The 18693-nt window shown below is 51.2% G+C and overlaps 2 protein-coding genes across 2 annotated transcripts; both read right to left on the reverse strand.

Annotated features, from left to right (window-relative positions):
- Nucleotides 1-1137: 1137 nt before the first annotated feature.
- PTPN6 (protein tyrosine phosphatase, non-receptor type 6) lies at nucleotides 1138-17000 on the reverse strand. Its single transcript, XM_026054348.1, has 16 exons — nucleotides 16855-17000; nucleotides 16568-16668; nucleotides 11194-11316; nucleotides 10679-10873; nucleotides 7104-7326; nucleotides 5866-5982; nucleotides 5594-5707; nucleotides 5085-5181; nucleotides 4568-4647; nucleotides 4325-4474; nucleotides 4077-4208; nucleotides 3647-3801; nucleotides 3221-3288; nucleotides 2750-2901; nucleotides 1925-2022; nucleotides 1138-1833 (listed from the first exon to the last, which is right to left on the reverse strand). The coding sequence occupies exons 2-16, from the start codon at nucleotides 16579-16581 to the stop codon at nucleotides 1725-1727; spliced, it is 1827 nt and encodes a 608-aa protein (XP_025910133.1). The 5' UTR covers nucleotides 16582-16668; nucleotides 16855-17000; the 3' UTR covers nucleotides 1138-1724.
- Nucleotides 17001-18124: 1124 nt separating this feature from the next.
- Nucleotides 18125-18692, reverse strand: CUNH12orf57 (chromosome unknown C12orf57 homolog; the record flags this gene model as incomplete). Its single annotated transcript, XM_026054270.1, has 3 exons — nucleotides 18125-18300; nucleotides 18406-18582; nucleotides 18650-18692. Coding segments are annotated over 3 exons (369 nt in total), but the record flags the coding sequence as incomplete, so codon positions are not given.
- Between the last annotated feature and the right edge of the window lies 1 nt (nucleotide 18693).

Below are 18693 nucleotides of genomic sequence, written 5' to 3' on the forward strand. Positions count from 1 at the left end.
CATCAGGAGGAGTGTTGCCAGCAGGTCAAGGGGGGGGATCCTGCCCCTCTACTCAGCTCTGGTGAGGCTGCACCTGGAGTATTGGGGGCAGTTCTGGGCTCCCCAGGACAAGAGGGAYGTGGAGCTTCTGGAGAGGGTCCAGCAGAGAACAACAAAGATAATTAAGGGATTGGAACATCTCTTGTATGAGAAAAGACTGAACCTGGCCTGTTTAGCCTGGAGAAGATTGAGAGGAGATCTGATCATTATGTATRAGTTCCTGAGGGGAGAATGTAGGGAGGATGAGGCCAAACTCTTCTTGGTGGTGGCCAGTGATGGGACAAGGGCTAATGGGTATAAATTAAAACACAGGCAGTTYCATCTCTACATGAGGAAGAACTTCTTTCCTGTGAGGGTGCCAGAGCCCTGGCACAGGCTGCCCAGGGAGGCTGTGGAGTCTCCTTCTCTGGAGGTCTTCAAACCCGCCTGGATGCCGCCCTGTGCCCCGTGCTCTGGGTGTCCCTGCTGGAGCAGGGAGTTGAACTAGATGATCTCTAGAGGTCCCTTCCAACCTCGACCAGTCTGTGATTCTGTAGGTATGCCCCACTGCAGTGATGGCAGAGCGTAGCCAGGCCCGTGTCTATTTTCTCCCTAAAGATGAAATTGCAGTGATGCATAGAAAGGAACAATCAGGCACCACAGTTAATTACTCTGTTTGCTGAAGCAGCCCTTATTCATGATTGTCCAAGTCAGTTGAACACCACCAAAGACCGAAGACAAAATGATCATGGATTTCAGAGGGAAAAAAAAAAGAAAACTTTTCCAAATACCATCACTCTAGATACAAAAATCTGCTCCTGAGCTTGACACGTTCTATGCTTGCACTTAGCTGCTGAAGAACAGCACATAAAGCCTCAAAAAAGTAGTCATTAGACTACTTAGTCATTAGTCAGTTAAGGAGACTGAAGGTTGCAGGAAGACAAGAAAATCAAGTGACGAGCCGTTCTTGTAGGCCTCTGCAGGGCTGTATGTGAAGGCAAGAGCAGCCCCCTATGTGTGTGTGTGGGGGGGTGTATCTGTGTGTGGGTGTGGGTGTATGAAGACATGGAGAAAACTTTAGGGACCCAGTATTCAAACTAAAACATGTTTATTTACAGACAAGGACAAACATAATTATCATATCAAATTCTGGTATATTTACACAACCCAGAGAGCGGACAGGCAAGAGAATGAGGTGAGGAGGGTTGGGGTTAAGGAAGAAGGAAGTTTTCCATTGAATCACTGACAAGCTGGAAGGAGCCAAAATGTCAGACTTTTCTGCAAGGTGAGCCTTTAGGTAACCAGAACACCACCAGGCTAAACTCCAACCCGCAGCTATGGGTGGAGATGTAGCTCCTGGGAGGCTCTTCCCAAGAGAACAGCAGAGCACAAGCGGATGCAGCAGAGGTGAGTGTGGTCGCCAGTGCTCYCAGAGAAAGGAAAGACTGGAGGTGAATTCTTTCCTTGTTAATGAATGCTGAAGGGGGCAGGGAGCGACTTAGCTGGCCTGTCCAAGCAAGGAACCAAGAGGTCAGTCAGCTGAGCTGGAAAGCAACATGTTTCATAGCACTGAAATATTGCGTGGTAGAAACGGGGAAGGTCTAGTTTCAGTCCACAAGGAAGGGATACGAGAGGCCAGCCTGGACATGAACTCCAGTCCTGTACCCAGGTTCAAACTCCCAAAAGGGGCTACYTGCAACTTATGCTTATTTTTTTTTTAATGAGCCTTTCAGTTTCTTCTCTGAGGAGCGCTGTTTCTTCACCTTCTCCTCCTTCTTCCCCAAGTTCTCATAAACCGCTGACTCCTCTTTCTGCCTGTAAGACCAAGCAAAAAAGTGAACAGGAGGAAAACGCTTGCCGAGCCCACAGGCATAACAGAAAGTCTCTGCTTTAGGGCAGTTCTTACCTAGAGGATTTTCGCATGGCCTTGGCATGTGTGTTCCTCACAGCAGGTGGGTAGGTGATGTTGCCGTACTCAGACTCGTTGGGCTTCCCTTTCTGAGACTGCAGGAGAGAAAAGCCAAGCTGAGGAGAGTGAGGTCTGTGTGGAGCAGGAAAGATCTCGTGGAAGAGCTACGGCTCTTACCATCATTCTAGGATGTGGGTGGAGTGGGTGGATTGCTGAAGTCCTGGGGCTCTTGGTGCACTCCCCCCACTGCTGTCACAGAGGACAGGTAGTGCCTCCCTCTATGTGAATGGTGGGGCTACTCATTTCTGGAAGCACTGACATGCCTGATTGATAGTGCTTTGTGCCAGCTAAAGAATATTAAACACCAGCTGGTGGATGCTGCCAGAGGCTACAAGGAGAGCTAAAACATGCCACTTTACTTACTAGGAGAAAAGATTTCCTACACTTTCCACCTGGGTTTGGGAAGCAGCTACAAAACCAGAATGGGAAAGACAAACAGGAAAGCAGAGGGCAAAGTCTATGTCTGTCTTTGATTCAGCTTCTGACTAACCAGTACTTWGTGGAGAAGTTACACCAAACGTGGTTGAAATAACTGCTTTCAAACCTGTTGCTCTGTTTCCTGGCTCAGAAAGGGTTGGAGCTACCAATATTGCCCACTGAATTTTAAAGAKTGGGAACAGGATTCAAATCTCAGTGTGCCATTACAGTCTGTGCAGATCCCAATGTTGCTTTAAGGCTCAGGAAATAGAGCAGTTGGGCTCCAAGCCTGCATCATGAGGGGCATAGATGCATGGGGTGGAAACGTAGAGCTCCTTTTCTCACCTGGATGACTTCCAGCTTTTTCTTGGTGGTTTCTATGAACTGGCAAATGGCCATGTAGATGAACTTGTATTGGGCCTCTGTCTGCACCATCCCCGAGCGCTGTTCCCTCACCATCTGGATGGTCTTCTGGATGTCAATGTCACAGTCCAGTCCTAGCAAGGGCACCACAAATGCTTACAGGCATCTTCCGTTCTCCCATTCTCCATCAAAAGCAGGTGCAGAGGAGCTCAGCTGGGAGCTCTCTGCTGCCCTTCATGCCTTTCACAGAAGTCCCTCCTTCCTGCTCATCAACTTTCAAATCTGGCCCTGGCTGAAGAACCCAACCTCAGAGAAGGCTAAGGCTGCACTAAGGGGATTCAGCTCAGATATCCAGCATGGCAGGATCTCTCCCATTGATACTCATGTGGGACTTAACGGCACAACCCTCCTGGGTAGGTTAGAACATTTTAGGCCACCACAGAGTCTTCTTACCCTTGGTGGAGATTGTTTCCACTATCATATCAATGACGATGATAGTCCCAGTGCGGCCAATCCCAGCACTGCAAGGAGAGGACAAGCAGTGGTCAGACTTGCCTGTATTATGGGATCTATGCTCACGCAGCTAGGCAAGTAACAGGGCCCTGAAGCAAAATGCAGCCGCTTCTGGGAAGGAGGCAGCACTTGTAACAGTAGTTCAGCAATGCCACACAAGAGTCGGGGATGCGACAGGCATCACTCACTTGGGGAGATGTCAAACAGACAAAAGAAAGTCTCTCTGAGAGCCCACCAGCCCACCAGGGCTGGTGTGCTCTTCGCTCACAACTCCTGGGGAATGCCACATGCAACAGGACAGAGACCTTCCCTGCCTCCCCAGATAGGGGAGATGGAGAAGGCTTCAACCCCAGCCTTTGTACCYACCTGCAATGTACCAGAATGGGCCCGGCATATGGGATGCTCTCCTGCTTCTGGTTGATTTGATCGAGGAAGCTGAGCACTCCTCCTGGCTCACTGGGGACGCCATGGTCAGGCCAGCTCAGGTACTGGTAGTGCCAGATCTGACGCACTGAGTCACCCTGACAATAACAGAATGTCTCACTGGCAGAGCGGCCTGGCCAGTCCAGGCCTTGCCTCTGTCCTAGGAGAGGTGGATCTGAAGCTAAAGGGGGTCTCTGGATCCTGTTCTCTCCTTGGTCCTTCTGCCAACTGACCAACCCAAACCAGGTGAACACTGACCACAGGAGTGACATGGCAGCAGTATCATGACAGCACTCAGCARTGCCCAGCCTCAGACATACCGTCACCGTTAGGCCAGTAGGCACCACAGCAAGCCCTGGCCTAGGAAACTCACGTCATTTTTTGGCCACACGCAGAGCTGCCGCAGTTTGTACTCCAATGCATCGTGCTCCCCAGCATTCTCCACAAGGTAGGGACCATATTCCTTTGTGCTGCCCACCTCTGGCCAGTAGGGCACACATTTGTTCTGTGCAGACAAAGGAGGAAGGCAGAGTAAGGATGGACAGAAGGGGGGCAAGAGAGAAAGAGAAGARCAGTGGTTGAAGGATACAAGAGGTCAGACCCAAGACTCCTGCTACTTACTCGTCCTTTCTCTACTTCCCGTGTGGTCATCACAATAATGCGTGTGTTTTCCTGCCACACCATCTGCCAGAAGTCATTAACTGTGGCATCCAGGCAACCCTGGCTGGCGATGTAGGTCTTGGTGCACTCATCAGGGCTGATAAGGTTGTTCTGTGGGTGGATGGAGAAGATCAGGGGGGCTGCATGCAGCAGACAACCCTCTTCCCACAATTCAGATATTCAGCCATCTTTCCAGAGTCTCACCTTGACATAGTTGGCATTGATATAGTCAGATCCAGGGATATTTGGATCTCTTCCTTGGAGGATGACTCTGGAGTGATCAACTGGAGTTGCAATGAAAAATATCATCAGAACAATGAGATATTCTGTGCTCAGCTCYGTGCAGCTCCTTCCCTGCCCTATAACAGCTCATTCACATTACGCAGCCTGAGCATCCTGCCATATATTTTCATCTCTTCTCCTCTGGGGGTCAGTCCAATCTCAGGCATCTCTCTCTCCCTCTGTGCTGGACCACAGTATGAGCAAATAAACCTGATGCATCCCTCCCTCTTTAGAGGGCCTGGAAAGGCTGTGACCTCTCTAATCAGCTCCTAAATCCCCAGTGCTGCAAACTTTGTGTCCCGTCCCCACTCTACAGCATAGGGTGGGCAGAGGCAGGATCAGAGGTAACTTATACACTTCTTTATTGCATCTCTATCTCTAGTTGCTTTTTTTTTTTTTTTTTTTTTTTTTTTCCAAACAGTGGGGAAACGAGACTCGCAGGGAAAGGTGTTCTTGTACCGGTTCTTGCTCTTGTTCTCAGGTCTCTGACCCTCATGACGGTCATACAGGTTCTTGGCTTCCTGTTTTTGCAAGCTCTGACAGCAGAACAGAGAATAATTATGACGAGGTCACAATATTTTACTGGGTAGATGGGGACCCAGAGGAACAGTGGCAACTCTGAGCACACATGGACTTACTTCTAGGGGAGCAGAGAACTGAAAAGCAAATCTGGATTAGGAAAGTGCAGGGTTTGTGGCCTGACCCTTGGTGACTATCTTGCCCATCCAGGAAAAAGCACATTTCTACCTCAGTGGGTTCACTTAAAGACTATGTTAGCACCCTATAGGAATAGGACCCAAACAGATTTTTTTTTCAGAGATAGACTGACAAGAATTGACAAGACTGCCTGAGCAGTTTGTGTCCAAGAAGAAATTACAGATGGAGAAGAAGTGGTGAGCAGGAACTTCCCAAAAAGCCACATGACCACCCTCYGCCACAGCTGCTTACATCAAATTCTTCCCAGAATCCAGCTTTGGATGATTCCTCAGCCGGACTCTTCTTGTTCAGCTCCTGCACTCTATTCTCAATGTCAGCAGCATTCACCCTAGTAGCGTAGTAGGGCTGGGAAAAGACAATGGGTTGGCATGAGAGAGAGATGCTGCTGAAGAGCCAATTCTCCTCCGTGTGCTCTGTAGGAAAGGAGAAGAGGGACAGAAAACAGAAACAAACAGCAAGGGGATCCTTCGAAAGGATCTCTGAGATGGGGAAACAGGATTTACCTGCTTCAGGTACACAAAKGAGCCAGAAACTTCCTCGATCCCAGTCTTCTTGAAGTGCTCCACCAGTTCTGCCAAACTGTCAAACACTTCAGCACCTCCAACTGTGTAGCGTCCATTCTAAATAGAGCAATAATGCATTACATCCCCTAACACTCCTAGAGTGAAATCTGTCCAGCTTGGGGAAAAATAACACTGGGCTGCAAAGCTCTAGCACCTCTCTGCCATCTGGAAGAGCATTTTCTCTGGCAAGAATAGTTGATTGCTCTGAGAACATTAAGTTCATAAAATGAAGAACTGACTCCTCCWCAGTGCTCAGAAATCCAGCTCATTTAAACTCAATTGCTTTGTGTCCCTGAAGTTCTCATCCACTCACTGCATTATTCCACAGGAAAGAGATAGGAGAACTGATGACAGRCGGGTTGGTGATCATCGAATCATAGAATCACAGAATCACATAGAATCACAGAATCCTTAAGGTTGGAAGGGACCTCTAGAGGTCATCGAGTCCAACCTCCCTGCACACGCAGGGTCACCTAGAGCACGTGGTGCATCGGAGCAGGTTTTGAACATCTCCAGAGAAGGAGACTCCACAACCTCTCTGGGCAGCCTGTTCCAGGGCTCTGTCACCCTCACCATACAGAAATGTTTCCTTAAGTTCCTGTTGAACTTTTGGTGCTTCAGTTTGTGRCCATTTCCTCTAGGTCTGTCAGTGGCCACCACTGAAAAGAGGCCRCCCCATCCTCCTCACCGCCTCCCTTGAGGTATTTATAGACACTGATCAGTATAAATCAGACRATTTATACACACCCCCCTCAACCTTCTCTGCTTCAGGCTAAACAGGCCCTGCTCTCTCAGCCTTAAACATCCTCCAGACTMGGTCTGGAGATCTTCCACGTGTCTCTCCTCCTCCAAAAGTTTTTAACCTCTTCATCTCTTTCTTAAGCTCATCACTAGACTATGAATCCTTCTCTTTCCTTTGCAGATTCCTTGTGCAGTTCTCAGACACACCTACCCTTATTTCCTCATGTGTTTAAGCCCGCAGCATTGCCCAGGGTCACCCTGTCACATAATGAGCAAGCACGTAACGAACCCACAGGGTGACCACTCCTTACTTCAATTTGACAGACACTCTTGGCAGTAATCAAGCTGACCATGCCCATGCTTTCGGGGATATGACCAGCAGGGGTAGGCAGAGGCCTCTCCCACTCCATTTCCTTTTGCGTTTCTACCGCACTCACCTCACACATGATCTTGACATGGGTGACTTTGAGCCGAGGCCCAGAGTCACTGGTTGCCCCAGCTGGTGGAATATCCGACCCAGGTTTAAGTTGGTCAGTCAGGACAGACAGAACAAAATCCCCAGGTTTGCTGAGACTCTCCCGCACCAAGAAGGTCCAAGGGGTGGCCTTGGCCTGGAGCAGTGATTCAGCTGCAGAGCCAGACAGATGTCCGTGATACCACCTGCAGAAAAACAAAAGGAGGTCAGAAGAGAGGTGGAGATGCAAATAAGTGGATTGAACTTGAGCTGAAGAGTGACAGGCAGCAACATTTGAGGAAGAGGAGAGAGAGAGAGTGATAAAGAGAACAACAGAAAGAAAAAGGAAAGCCAAGTGAAGAGCAGGATCATGTGAAAGGCAGGAGAGAAAGAAGTAGACTGTGGCAGCAGGAAAAAGAAAAGGCAGGGGATGCCATGAAGCTAGAACAGACTGATACACCCAAGGGCTGTGCTGTCATTCAGAGCATGTGTCTCTCTCCAGTGCCTCTGGAGAGGTTGGCAGAGAGSAACCCCATGAAATTCAACATGAAATTCAACTGCAAGTGCACTCTCCTGCACTTGCAAAGGATTCGATAACTCCATGCACCAGTACAGGTTGGGGGAGAGCAGGTCTGCGGAGAAGGACCTGGGCGTCTTGGTGGATGACAAGTTAACCATGAGCCAGTGACGTGACTTTGTGGCCAAGTGGTGTTTGGTTGTGTGAAACACAAACCCACAGGTAAGCAATGCTCACTGCCTTGAGATCCAGCTGGGGGAGGCTTGCCTCTGGCATCTAGTATCTCCCAGGATGGGCAGGCCRTGCAAATTCCAGCCGTACTGTTGCTGGCTGCTTTCAAAACTCAAACACTAAGGAAACAAAAATAAATGCCTAGTGAATCAAAAACTCTCCCACCTGATTTAGCAGCACCTAAATSGCTACGATGAGCTCATAGGCATCAAAGCAAGATGCTAGGAAAATACACTTTTCTTAGATGTTGAGCAGTGATCCCTCTCTCCGAAATCCAGTCACCCGTTACCCTTAACCAATATCCTTTTTAGTCAAAAGGCAATTCCTTTGATTGGATTGATTTTGAAAACCCATCACACTGTGGCAATCAGCCTGGCCTTGGGGGTGGAGACCACCATCCACCTGGAGGCCATGTTCTGCTCCTGGTATTTTTTGTTGTTGCTGGTCCATGTGCACACAACATGGATGCATGGAGTAAGCTGCTCCAGCTGTCCTCTCACCACAATGCCGGGAGTGTCCCCATCTGACCAAGGATCCTCTGTTCCGCTTCATGACTGACCCCAGGGAGCARAGGGACCCAAGCTTGGAGCAAATGGCATAGCTACTGCCAACCCTCATCTCACCTACAAACATCTCTGGGATGCTCATGCCTGCCTGGTGGGTTCTGCACCATGCAGGATGTGTGTGGAAGGCATGRTCAACAGAAGCAGGCTGAGAGATGGGACAATCTTGTCCTCTTCTCCTACCCCTGGGCTCTGGGCACTACAGGAACCCCAAATGTGTATCTCCATAAAGATTCTCCATTTCCTCATGCCTATTCCAAGCAACACAGCCCCTTTGGAACATAGTAGAGAGGGCTGGAGTGCTTCTGAGCCACTAGTTAGAGAAGCAGCAGAGATAAACTGTTTTAAGTTGGGAGCCATGGCACTGGGGTTGCTCTGAACCATCCCACTCCCCCTGGCTCCCATTTGCCAGTGCAGATTCTACTGCGTGTGGACCCATCTCTGCCCAGGTGTCACCACAGCCCTGGTGCTTCCGTCCCATTCCCTTCACTCCTTCCAAGCTCAATGGCAGGGGGCAGATTTGGGCTCTTCTCTTCCAGGCAAGGTCGGGTCTACCTCAAACAAGCCCTCCTCAAACCTCACTGTCTCCACCTGGAGCCATGAATCGGGCTCTGCATTTGGAGGCCGTGGCAGTGGGGCTGTCACATGAGCCAGAGGCCRCTTTCACTGTGGCTCTGTCCTTGCTTCCACAAAGGTCGCTTGGCAGCTGGAGGCACAGCCACTTGGGGTGTCTCCYGCTGATGAACAGTATTTCAAAAGCAGGTAGCTGTTGCATCAGACTGTCTTGAAACACCTTGYCCTGCTTATGCTCATCTCAGGTACTGGCGACAAGGGCCAGACAAGGCCCAAGCATCACTGCACACGCTGCACTCAAGGCTGCTGCTGCCTTGATGCTTAGCAGGCAAATCAGCAGGGCAGAGCCGCAGGAAGGGGCTTGCTGCTCACAGAGCGGCTAACGGCGGCTCCYGGGATGGCACTGCTGCCCGTTGTAGACTTCCCATGGATACAGTGACTTTGCTCTCCATGCCCTAGAAGTAAAATCCAGCGAGGGAAGCGGCTAGGACACTCATTCACCCTTTCTCCGGACTCGTGCAACTGCCACGCCTGGCCGAACCTTCGTGTTCCCCTGCACGTCATCTCAGGAGTCATTTCAAGAGCAAGACGTGGCTGAGGGCTATCGAGTCTTGGCTAGCAGTGTCCTGCTTTAGTTTCGTTTGATCCTTACCCCATGCACCGCAAGAAATAGCTGGTGACTTCTGCTGCACGGTAATGAATAATTGCTGCTCATCTGATCTGCTTCCCAAAGAGGCTCCAGCCATTACTGCCAGCGTGCAGGATGCCTCCYGGGAAGCAGTGGACTTCCCCTCCTGCTCAAGGAAGATGTCCCTGGGCTCCCCTTTCACAGRTAGGAAGGGGTTAATGGGTCCTGTCCTCTCCCCCTCCCCCCGTGGAGCCCAGCTCTTCAAAGCCACGTGATGGAAAATCTCTTGGGGAGCGAGTGAGAGCGGCTTTCGTAAGAGCTGGAGGGGGGGGAGAAGTTTCCAACCGCAGGGAGGAAGGGAGGAAACTGCAGGGCCACAACCCAACGGCCTTGACTGGAAGGGATGGCCCTGGCGCTGCGCAGAGGGCAGCCTCGCAGCCCTGCCCGGCGCCCAGGCGCTTCCCGCACGGCCTGGCGGTGCGTGCCCGGCGCGCGGGGCAGCCCTGCGTGCCCCACGCGCAGCCATCCCCGCTGTGCCCGCCGTGCACAGCACAGCCGAGCGCTGCATCAAACACCCCCAAAGCAAAACACGAGGGCAAAACCACCTGATTTGATTTAGGAACTTGGTGTCAGAGACATATGCAAAGTGGGGGCAGGAAGAAGCCTGAGCAAGCCAGGAGCAGCAGGAGAACAGGGAACGTGGCCCTCCGCGAGTCACCCAGGCCTGGAACAACTGTGGTGATGTGGGACAGGGCACCCCCACTGCAGGCACAGAAGTAATGCCACAATCTTCACCCTTAGAAGCAGGATATAAATAGCAAAGACAACAAGAAGACAAATACAAGTAGGGCCCTATTGGGTCTCCTGTGGTGGGAAGGGTATATCCAGCTATTCCCGGGGATGCTGCACCTGTGGAAACATAGGAAGGTGTGGGAGGCAGGAGACACTGTTTCTGCAGGGTTGGCCCCAGAGGTGGTGGCATGATCACAGGCCATGAAACACAGAGGTCTCAGTGCAGCCACGCCGACTGCTTGATTTCTCCATACCTCTCTGTAGTGGGGTCAGAGCAGTTGAGCGGGTACCGCAGGTCAATGATGGTTCCATCCTTGTCCTGCAGTGAGCCCTGCTGCTGCGTGTAGTACTCTACCAGCTCCGACAAGGTGGCAAACTTCTCCCCTCCATACAGGTCATAGAAATCTCCAGTATTCTGGATACGGATGTGAGTCACCTGGTCACCAACCCTGTGAGAGACGATGCACAAAGCAACATAGTGAGGAGACTGGAAAAGAAACTGAAAAGTTGCAGTCTCTGCATTTCCCCTGCCATGGAACCAGGGCAAACTAGCTCAGTGAAAGGAGATGATTGGAAAAGGAAGCTCCTGGGGCTACTTTAGGGAAGGTCTGTAAGATGCTAGGATGCTAGGAGACTCCAGACCTTTTACAGCTTGTAAATAACTCAAGGGAATAAAAATAGGGTGAAGGAGAGGCCAGGRCACAGGAGGATTCAAGCGTTCTGAATATGTAGCCCTCAAAAGACAGAAGTTGGGGTCCAAATTACCTACCGAACTGAAAGAGAAAAGTCCCCCTGATTTTTCCGACTGGGCCTGGCTAGAAAGCTTCCATGAACACCCCTTCCCTTCAGCAAGGCTTCAGCTTCCAGCCCACTCAGGTCACGGTGGAACCACCTAGCAGAGGAGATAAAAACAGGATCAAGTGAACAAAAAATGACAGGCATTATTGTGGAGACTTAGAAGCAGGACAGTCCCCAGCCAGCATCTCTAGAGGGATCCCATGCCCATAAAGGGAACAGCCAGCAGAAACAAAACTATGAACAGGCATTTATGACACCTGCATCAGCCCATGAAGGGTTTCCACTGAGATACAGCTCTCATCGCGACGATCCCCTCTGTTCCATCCAACATCGCTGGTCCCTCTCCCTACCCACGCACCTCTCGGTCCCTCTTACCTCACCATGGTGGAGGGAGAGAGGAAAGGGGGCCAAGTGGCTACCACCAAAGCAACTCAACAAACACAGAGGAAAGCTCTCTTTGTGCTGACGAGAAAAGGGAAGTCGCAGGTCTGTGCCGGAGCGCGCAATGCCAAGCTGTTTCCACGTCTCTTGAGAGCTGGCCATGTATCTCTCCTGGCATCTACTGTTAGTCCATTCAGCCCGTCTCCATCAACCTCTCTCTGGTCACGTCCCTTGTTCTCCTGGCCCTCTGTGCACTGCTGTTGGGCACAGACAAGAGCAACCTAGTGCGCAGCTGGGCAGGCACAGCTCCAGGAACAGGAAGCGCTCTGAGCCCTCGGCTCCCCAGCCCCAAGCTGCTTTGCACACACTTCTGCTTCCCATTTTGTGTGTTCCCCCCATCCCCCCATCACTTGGGGTGTCTGCCTTTTCTCACAGTGTGGTTGACCAGTCAAGTTCTTCTTGAGTCCTGGCCATGCTCAGAAGTTCAGCACTACAGGTCATCTTGTCCCCTTCCTCCCTGAAGGCCAGTAAGAAACAACAGTGCCTCCACCCTAAAACCAGTCCTTGCAGCGGTGCCGAGCGGACCACAGCTGCCTGAGGTCACCCATGCATCTGCCYGGGCTAAAGCAGGCAGGACATTCAGCAGTGAAACCTTCTGGTTCTCAATCTCCCACGCAGCCCCAGAGCTTGGGTTCTCCTGGCTGCCCTGCGCTCCCTTGCTGACACCTCCACGCTCCGGCTCAGCGGGGAGCAGCTCACACAGCCTCCCGTCCCTCTGCACAGCCGCAGAGGGAATTGTGCGAGGCCAGAACAGACCTGCGGGCTTGGAGGTAGTCTGCAGGTAGGAGGAGAGAAAACTAATCGTTTACAGACCAYGACTGCCTTTTCTCTTAGCATTGGTTTTAAAGTCTGCAGTTCCTGTCAAAGAGCTAAGGGGAGGGCAGCCTGTCTGCTAAAGGRGCTTGACCTTTGGCTGGCACCGTATCGCAGCTACTCTGTGTGGCAGCAGAGACACGGAGCGCGGCAGCAGGAGCAGGGAGGGATTTGCTTATTTCCAATGGCAGCAGCTGCAGACTGCTCTGCTTGGCACCACTCTGGGAAATCCTGCACAGCAGCCGAACTGACTGCTCGCCATGGCTAAAACATCACTTGTGGCCGAGGGAGATACTGAAACTAAGAGCAAAGGGAAGTACGGAAGGGAATAGGAAGCCAAGCTTTATTGCTAGAAAGACGATTTAGGCACCTACACCAACTTCATTTTTCAGTGCTTCCAGTTTCACACAGATGATCAGCAGGGACTGTGCATTGCACGATGAGTTTAAGCCTTTCCTGAGGAAAAATTACTCAAAAATGATCTCCAGGTGAGGAAGAACTCCTTCCCTGTGAGGGTGCCAGAGCCCTGGCACAGGCTGCCCAGGGAGGCTGTGGAGTCTCCTTCTCCGGAGATCTTCCCAACCCGCCTGGGTGCCGCCCTGTGCCCCSTGCTCTGGGTGTCCCTCCTGGAGCAGGGGGTTGGACTAGATGATCTCTAGAGACCCCCTCAACCAGTCTGTGACTCTGTGACGTGGTGAATTGCAGGATTGCTGCTGTGCGGACCTAAAGCTTGGGATACTTTAAAGGCACACAGAATTTGTGGCCCAGGGGAACGATCTTGACACACACACAGCAAAGGGCTGCACCTAGCACAAATCAGAGCCAGAGTAGAGCTGGCACAAGCAAGCAATGACATTTAGTCATTGAAAAGAAATGACAGGAACCAAGTAGATCAAACAAAGCAATGTTGATATTTACTAAAAGACAGCAAAGAAGCAGGTCAGAGCAAGAGAAGCTCTGGGCACAGGTCCCAAAAGGGAATACCTGCTATCAAAAGGATACTGAATTATGTAGTATTGATAGGAAGCTAGAGCGGACAAAAATAAAACCAAGGCATCCCAACACCTTATGAACTGGATGAAGCAGAAAATCTGCCCAAGGAAGAGAACGTTACATGGATACAGGGAAGTGRGTAAAGAAAAAGGTGCCAAAGAGCCCCAGTCAGAATAGAAAGGGTAAACTAGAATAAATCCATGTAATTCAGTGCTCTGCAGACGAGCAAACCCCTGGGAGCAGTGTAGCCCACAAGGCAGTATCTGTATGGGTACAAATCTCAAATCCCATAATTTTACGAAGTGATTTATACTTCTAATTGCCTCCACGTCAGGAAAGGACTAGGTACACGCAGACAGCCCAGATCAAAGACACCAAGACAGATAATAAAAAACTSCCAGTAAAGAGTTCCAGCTGATAAGCTGGGCAAATATCACGGTGCTTGGTGTCTTTGATGTTCTTCTCCGCAAAGGCTGGAGCGTGCAACAGCAGGCTGTAACTGAGCCACTRAAATATTTCGTTAATGTAAGTAATGGGGCAAGAGATTTCAGCATCAAAGATTCTTATTCTTATAGTGCAGTTTGGCCTTCAGTACCTCATCTTATAAATCCTTTGTGGAGCACGGGAATCAATTTAGAAAAGAGGATAAATGAAGTAGCCAGTTCGTCGTGTATGGACTGCTGAAGAAAAAGATTTAAAAAGGCAGTGTCAAAGTGGAGAAAGTCCAGTGGGCACATGAGGATAGGCTGAAGGAGCTGGTTTTGTTCGGCCTGGAAAAGGCTGAGGAGGGATTTACTAGCAATCTGGCACTACCAAAAAGGGTAGGAGGAAGGGAGGAGAGGTTAGCGACAGTGGATCCAGCTCCTTTTCAGGGAGACACAGTGAAAGGACAAGAGGCAACAGGCATAATTTGGAAGGGAAATCCTGATTAGACAGAGGAAAAACTCCACACATTCACCTGTGCCCAACAGTGGTTTGGCAGTGGCATAGGTGTCCAGAGAGGCTGGGCAGTCTCTGGTCTTGGAGATGTCCCGGACACGTTTGCACAGGGGCCTCATTTAACTAGTGGTTGGTCCTTGTATCCATAAGACATTTAGCATCCTTTGACAAAGAATTCCACGGCTGAACTACAGAAAAACTGAAATTCCTGTTTCTAGCCTATTCCCTGCCCATTTTTATTAACAACTGCTTTTTTTTTTTTTTTCTGTAATGAAAGAAAAAGCATTGACCCCAAGTGAGGAAGAACTTCTTTCCTGTGAAGGTGACAGAGTCTGGAAGAAGCTGCCCAGGGAGGCTGTGGAGTCTCCTTCTCTGGAGATCTTCCAGACCTGCCTGGATGCCGCCCTGTGCCCCGTGCTCTGGGCGTCCCTGCGGGAGCAGCGGGGTTGGACTAGATGCTCTCTAGAGGCGCCTTCCAACCTCAGCCGGTCTGTGATTCTGTGACTGATTCCTCGGCTCCCATTCAACCCCTCCAAGCCACTCATGAATTTATAGACCTGTAACTTAGCTCTCTATCCTGTCTTAGCTCTTCTTCAGGCTGAAGACTCCAACCCTGTGTGGATGTTCTCAGTGCAGAGCTATTCTACTCCTCTAATTCTCTTTGTTGCCCTTCTCTGAGCCTTTTCCGACTCTGCTACATCATTTTGGAGAACAGGACAAAGCTAGGGCCCTGAAATGCACRCCGTATTCAAGATGTTGGTGAGAAATGGACATATAGAAATGGACAAAGAGATAACTCTGATTTCTGCTCATTTGTTCACATTAGCATTAAGCTAACGTTTTCATGCACTCCTGTATTATGAGGTCACAATTTTACTTCTGAGAGGTTAAGGTAATTTCAGAGTTCATTATTTTATATGTAAAGTCGGAATTATTTTATTCATGAACATTGTTTCACATATACCTATTACGAATTCCGTCTGCTCTTCTATGGCCTGTTCATTCTCTGAGTTGGTTCTGCAGTTATTCATAGTTGCATTCCAACCTGTTATCCCAAGTATCTCTCTTCAATCCTCTTCTTATTGCTCACCCTTCTTTTTCAGGTCATTTGGGAATATACCGAACAGAACAYAGCTGTTGCTCTAGCTCTAGCTCTAGGCTCTTGCTCTAGTGATCTGACTACTGCTGATCACCCTTTACTGTGAAAACTGGATGTTTATGTCCATCTTTTGTTTCTTATTTTTCATGAATTCTTTGCCTAAGGGAAAAAAAAAAACCCTTCTCTCTTATGGCATGGCTTAAATTTTCTGGAAAAACAAGGCTTCAACGAGGGGGAAGCTCGTCAAATCCAATCAAGCTATATCAGACAGATGTCCCTTAGCCACAAGTTTGCCAAGTCCCTCGGAGAATTCCAATAGTTCTTCAAGAAGGCATTTCCTTTATAAAGGTAGATATCAACTCCTTCTTTGATGTCATATTCATTCCTTTCCCTATCTCTTTCCCTATCTAATTCCTTTCCCTATCTAATTCCTATCTATTCCTTTCCCTATCTAATCTCTTGCTCATTCTAGACATCAATTTTAGTTCTCATTTGAACCCTTATAAAAAGAAATCACGGCATTTGCCATGCTGCAGTTCCGTGCGCCAAGGTAGGGTGCAGGCAGGAGGCTGCAGCTCAGCTCACTCTGTCCATCCAGAGCCTAACCATAGATTAGCCCTGATGCTTGATCCCATTCCCTTCGCCATGTCGCTGCCGTCCCCACAACAGAGCACCCATGTGGATTGACAGCGGAGACTGCATGTCTTGTCAGTTAGGGCTCTAAGACGGTAACAAATCAAGAAATAGTCARGCTTAACTTGCTGCCTGATCTCTCTCTGTACATGGAAAAACATGTCCTGAGATATTTCTGCAGAAAGCAGAAAATAGTTGTATTGGACTGATGATGACAAACTCTTCCCTCTTCTCACAAAGCGAGGAGAAGAAGGAACAGCAACAACGATCTAACACAGGATGAACACGGTCCTCCCGCTATCGTGTAGTGCCCAGCACAAGGGGCTCTTTTCCCCCGCCCGGCCCGATTCCTATTGCCAGTATTGATTGTTATTTTTCTCACCAACAGCACTGTTCTGTACTTGTAGCTGGCGTGCACAACACTCACCCACAGGATGGCATCAGGGTCTCGACTGACAGATCCCCGCTGATAGGGGACTAACAGCAGAGGGTAGAGGGAGAACCACAGTCCTTAACCAGAGGKTCCAACTGAAAAATAAAATAAAATATCGGAAGTATCAACACAGTAATATCTGAAATGGACTGGGGAGAGAGATCAAAGCACTTGACAGAGCAAGGGCTGGACTCCCGCCCTAGGCACACGGCTGGATGCTGCGGCAGCTCTGGAAGGAGCGGCTCCCGCGTCCAGGCTCTGCTGCGAGCCCTGTGACTCACCTGCACCCGATCCGCGCAGGCCAAGCTCCGACCCCAGCCTGCTGCTGGGATGGGCAGAGGAAAAGGTAGCTCCAGGTCAGGCAACAGCAGGCTTTAGGCAAAGGGTTTTATTTTCCCCATTTGCAAAACACTTCCTGGGCTGCAGTTAATAAATAATTATAAGGGTGGGGGAAGGCCAAGCCCAATCTGGGAGAGGTAGAGGCAGACGGAAGGGACGGACTGTGCTTCCTGCCTCCTGAGCGCTAAGCTCACGCCCTTGCTGGCTGCATTCCGCAGCGGCTCCCAGCGCAGCSACACCGACAGCAAAAGCCAACGCCGCTCTCGCGCCGGACTCGCCTGCCCTGCCCCTGCACCCTCACCCTTCCCAGCCCCGTCAGCACTTACACGGGCAAGGGGAACACGCAAGCTGCAAGAGCACCCACAGTCAGAGGGAGCGGGCGCCCCTGCGCTTGAGGGAAGTCAGGAACACGAAGCTTCACCCTCGAGGCACTGCCGCCCACGGACCGCCGACCCGCCTGGCTTTGGCGGGACGCAAGGCTCTCCTTCACCAGGCCAGTCGCTGCTGCACCTTGCTGCAGCCTTTGCCACGAGGCCTACCCCAGCTCCCATGTCCAGCTGGGAAAGAGGAGCGCAGCTACACGGGCGGGTGTCAGGGGCGTGCAGTGGGGCACAAAACAGCAGGAGTGATCTGGCTGGCGGCCAGGGTCTTAACCCCATTTCTGTCACTTGCTGGAGAGCACCTTAGGGAATAATTTGTGTTTATGAACCTGCCACCTAGTACATTTCAAGCATCGCCTTTCTATGTGCTTGTTTAGAAACAGCTCAGGAGCATGGGGAAAAAAATGGGGGAACAGGGGCAAAAAAATCCACTCATTTAAGATTAGGTACTGTGATTTCACACAAAGGCCTGCACGAGCACGCACCTTTTTTTCCAGGATTTGTGCAAATACTCTCTCTCAAATTACGAACAAAGTGGGGTGGTGTTTTTTTTGTTTGTTTTTTTTTTTTTTTTTTTGACTAGACACCAGTTGGACACAGCTGCAATTGCCTCTGCAGCAGGGAGAGCGATCCATCCCTGCTGGAGCTCTGCCAGGCCCAGGTTGGTTCAGAAAGCACGCGGGTCATTTTCCAGGTAGCTTTTATTCACAAGCGGGCACACAAACACGCACAAAGCAGCCGCCTCCTCCCGGAGCCGCGTCTCCCCGGCTCAGCCGGCCCCGAGGCGCAGGCAGCCCCGGCTGCGGGGCACGGAGGGCAGCGGCACCGCCAGGGCGCCGGGCGCGAGCAGCGCCCGCTCTCACGAGGTCGCCACTCCGCCGGTCCCAGCGGCGTGCGGCGGAACCGCCATCGGCGGCAGGAACATGGCTTTGAGCTTCCCAGACATGCTGGCGATCTCCGGGTCCTGCGACTCATAGGATTTGATCAGCCGGGCAAACTTGAGCACGCCTGCAGGGGAGCGGGCGGAGAGGGCGCTGAGCCGCGGCGCCCCCCGGCGGCCGCAGGGGAGCGGGGGGACAGGCTCGCTCCGCCCCGTCCCGCCACGCCACCCACCTTCCCCGTCGCTGCTGAAGCCGTAGGCTTTGATCACGTCCTGCTGGATCTGGGTGGCCACGGGCAGCAGGAACTGCAGCATCTTGCCCATGTCGTTGCAGGCGTTGTCGCGCGCCTCGTCCATGCGCTGCGCGTTCTCCGGGGCGCCGAAGGCCTTGATCACCTCGGCCAGCACCACTGCGGGGCGCAGAGGCTGCCAGGCCGCCCCGCGGGCCCCGCGCCCGCCCCGCCGCCCCGCACTCACCTTTGGCCTGCTCGGCGCTCAGCGCCGCGGCCTGCGCCGACGCC

This window comes from Nothoprocta perdicaria, unplaced genomic scaffold (assembly GCF_003342845.1).
Source record: "Nothoprocta perdicaria isolate Ctin4 unplaced genomic scaffold, notPer1 scaffold_120, whole genome shotgun sequence".
Lineage (NCBI taxonomy): Eukaryota > Metazoa > Chordata > Aves > Tinamiformes > Tinamidae > Nothoprocta > Nothoprocta perdicaria.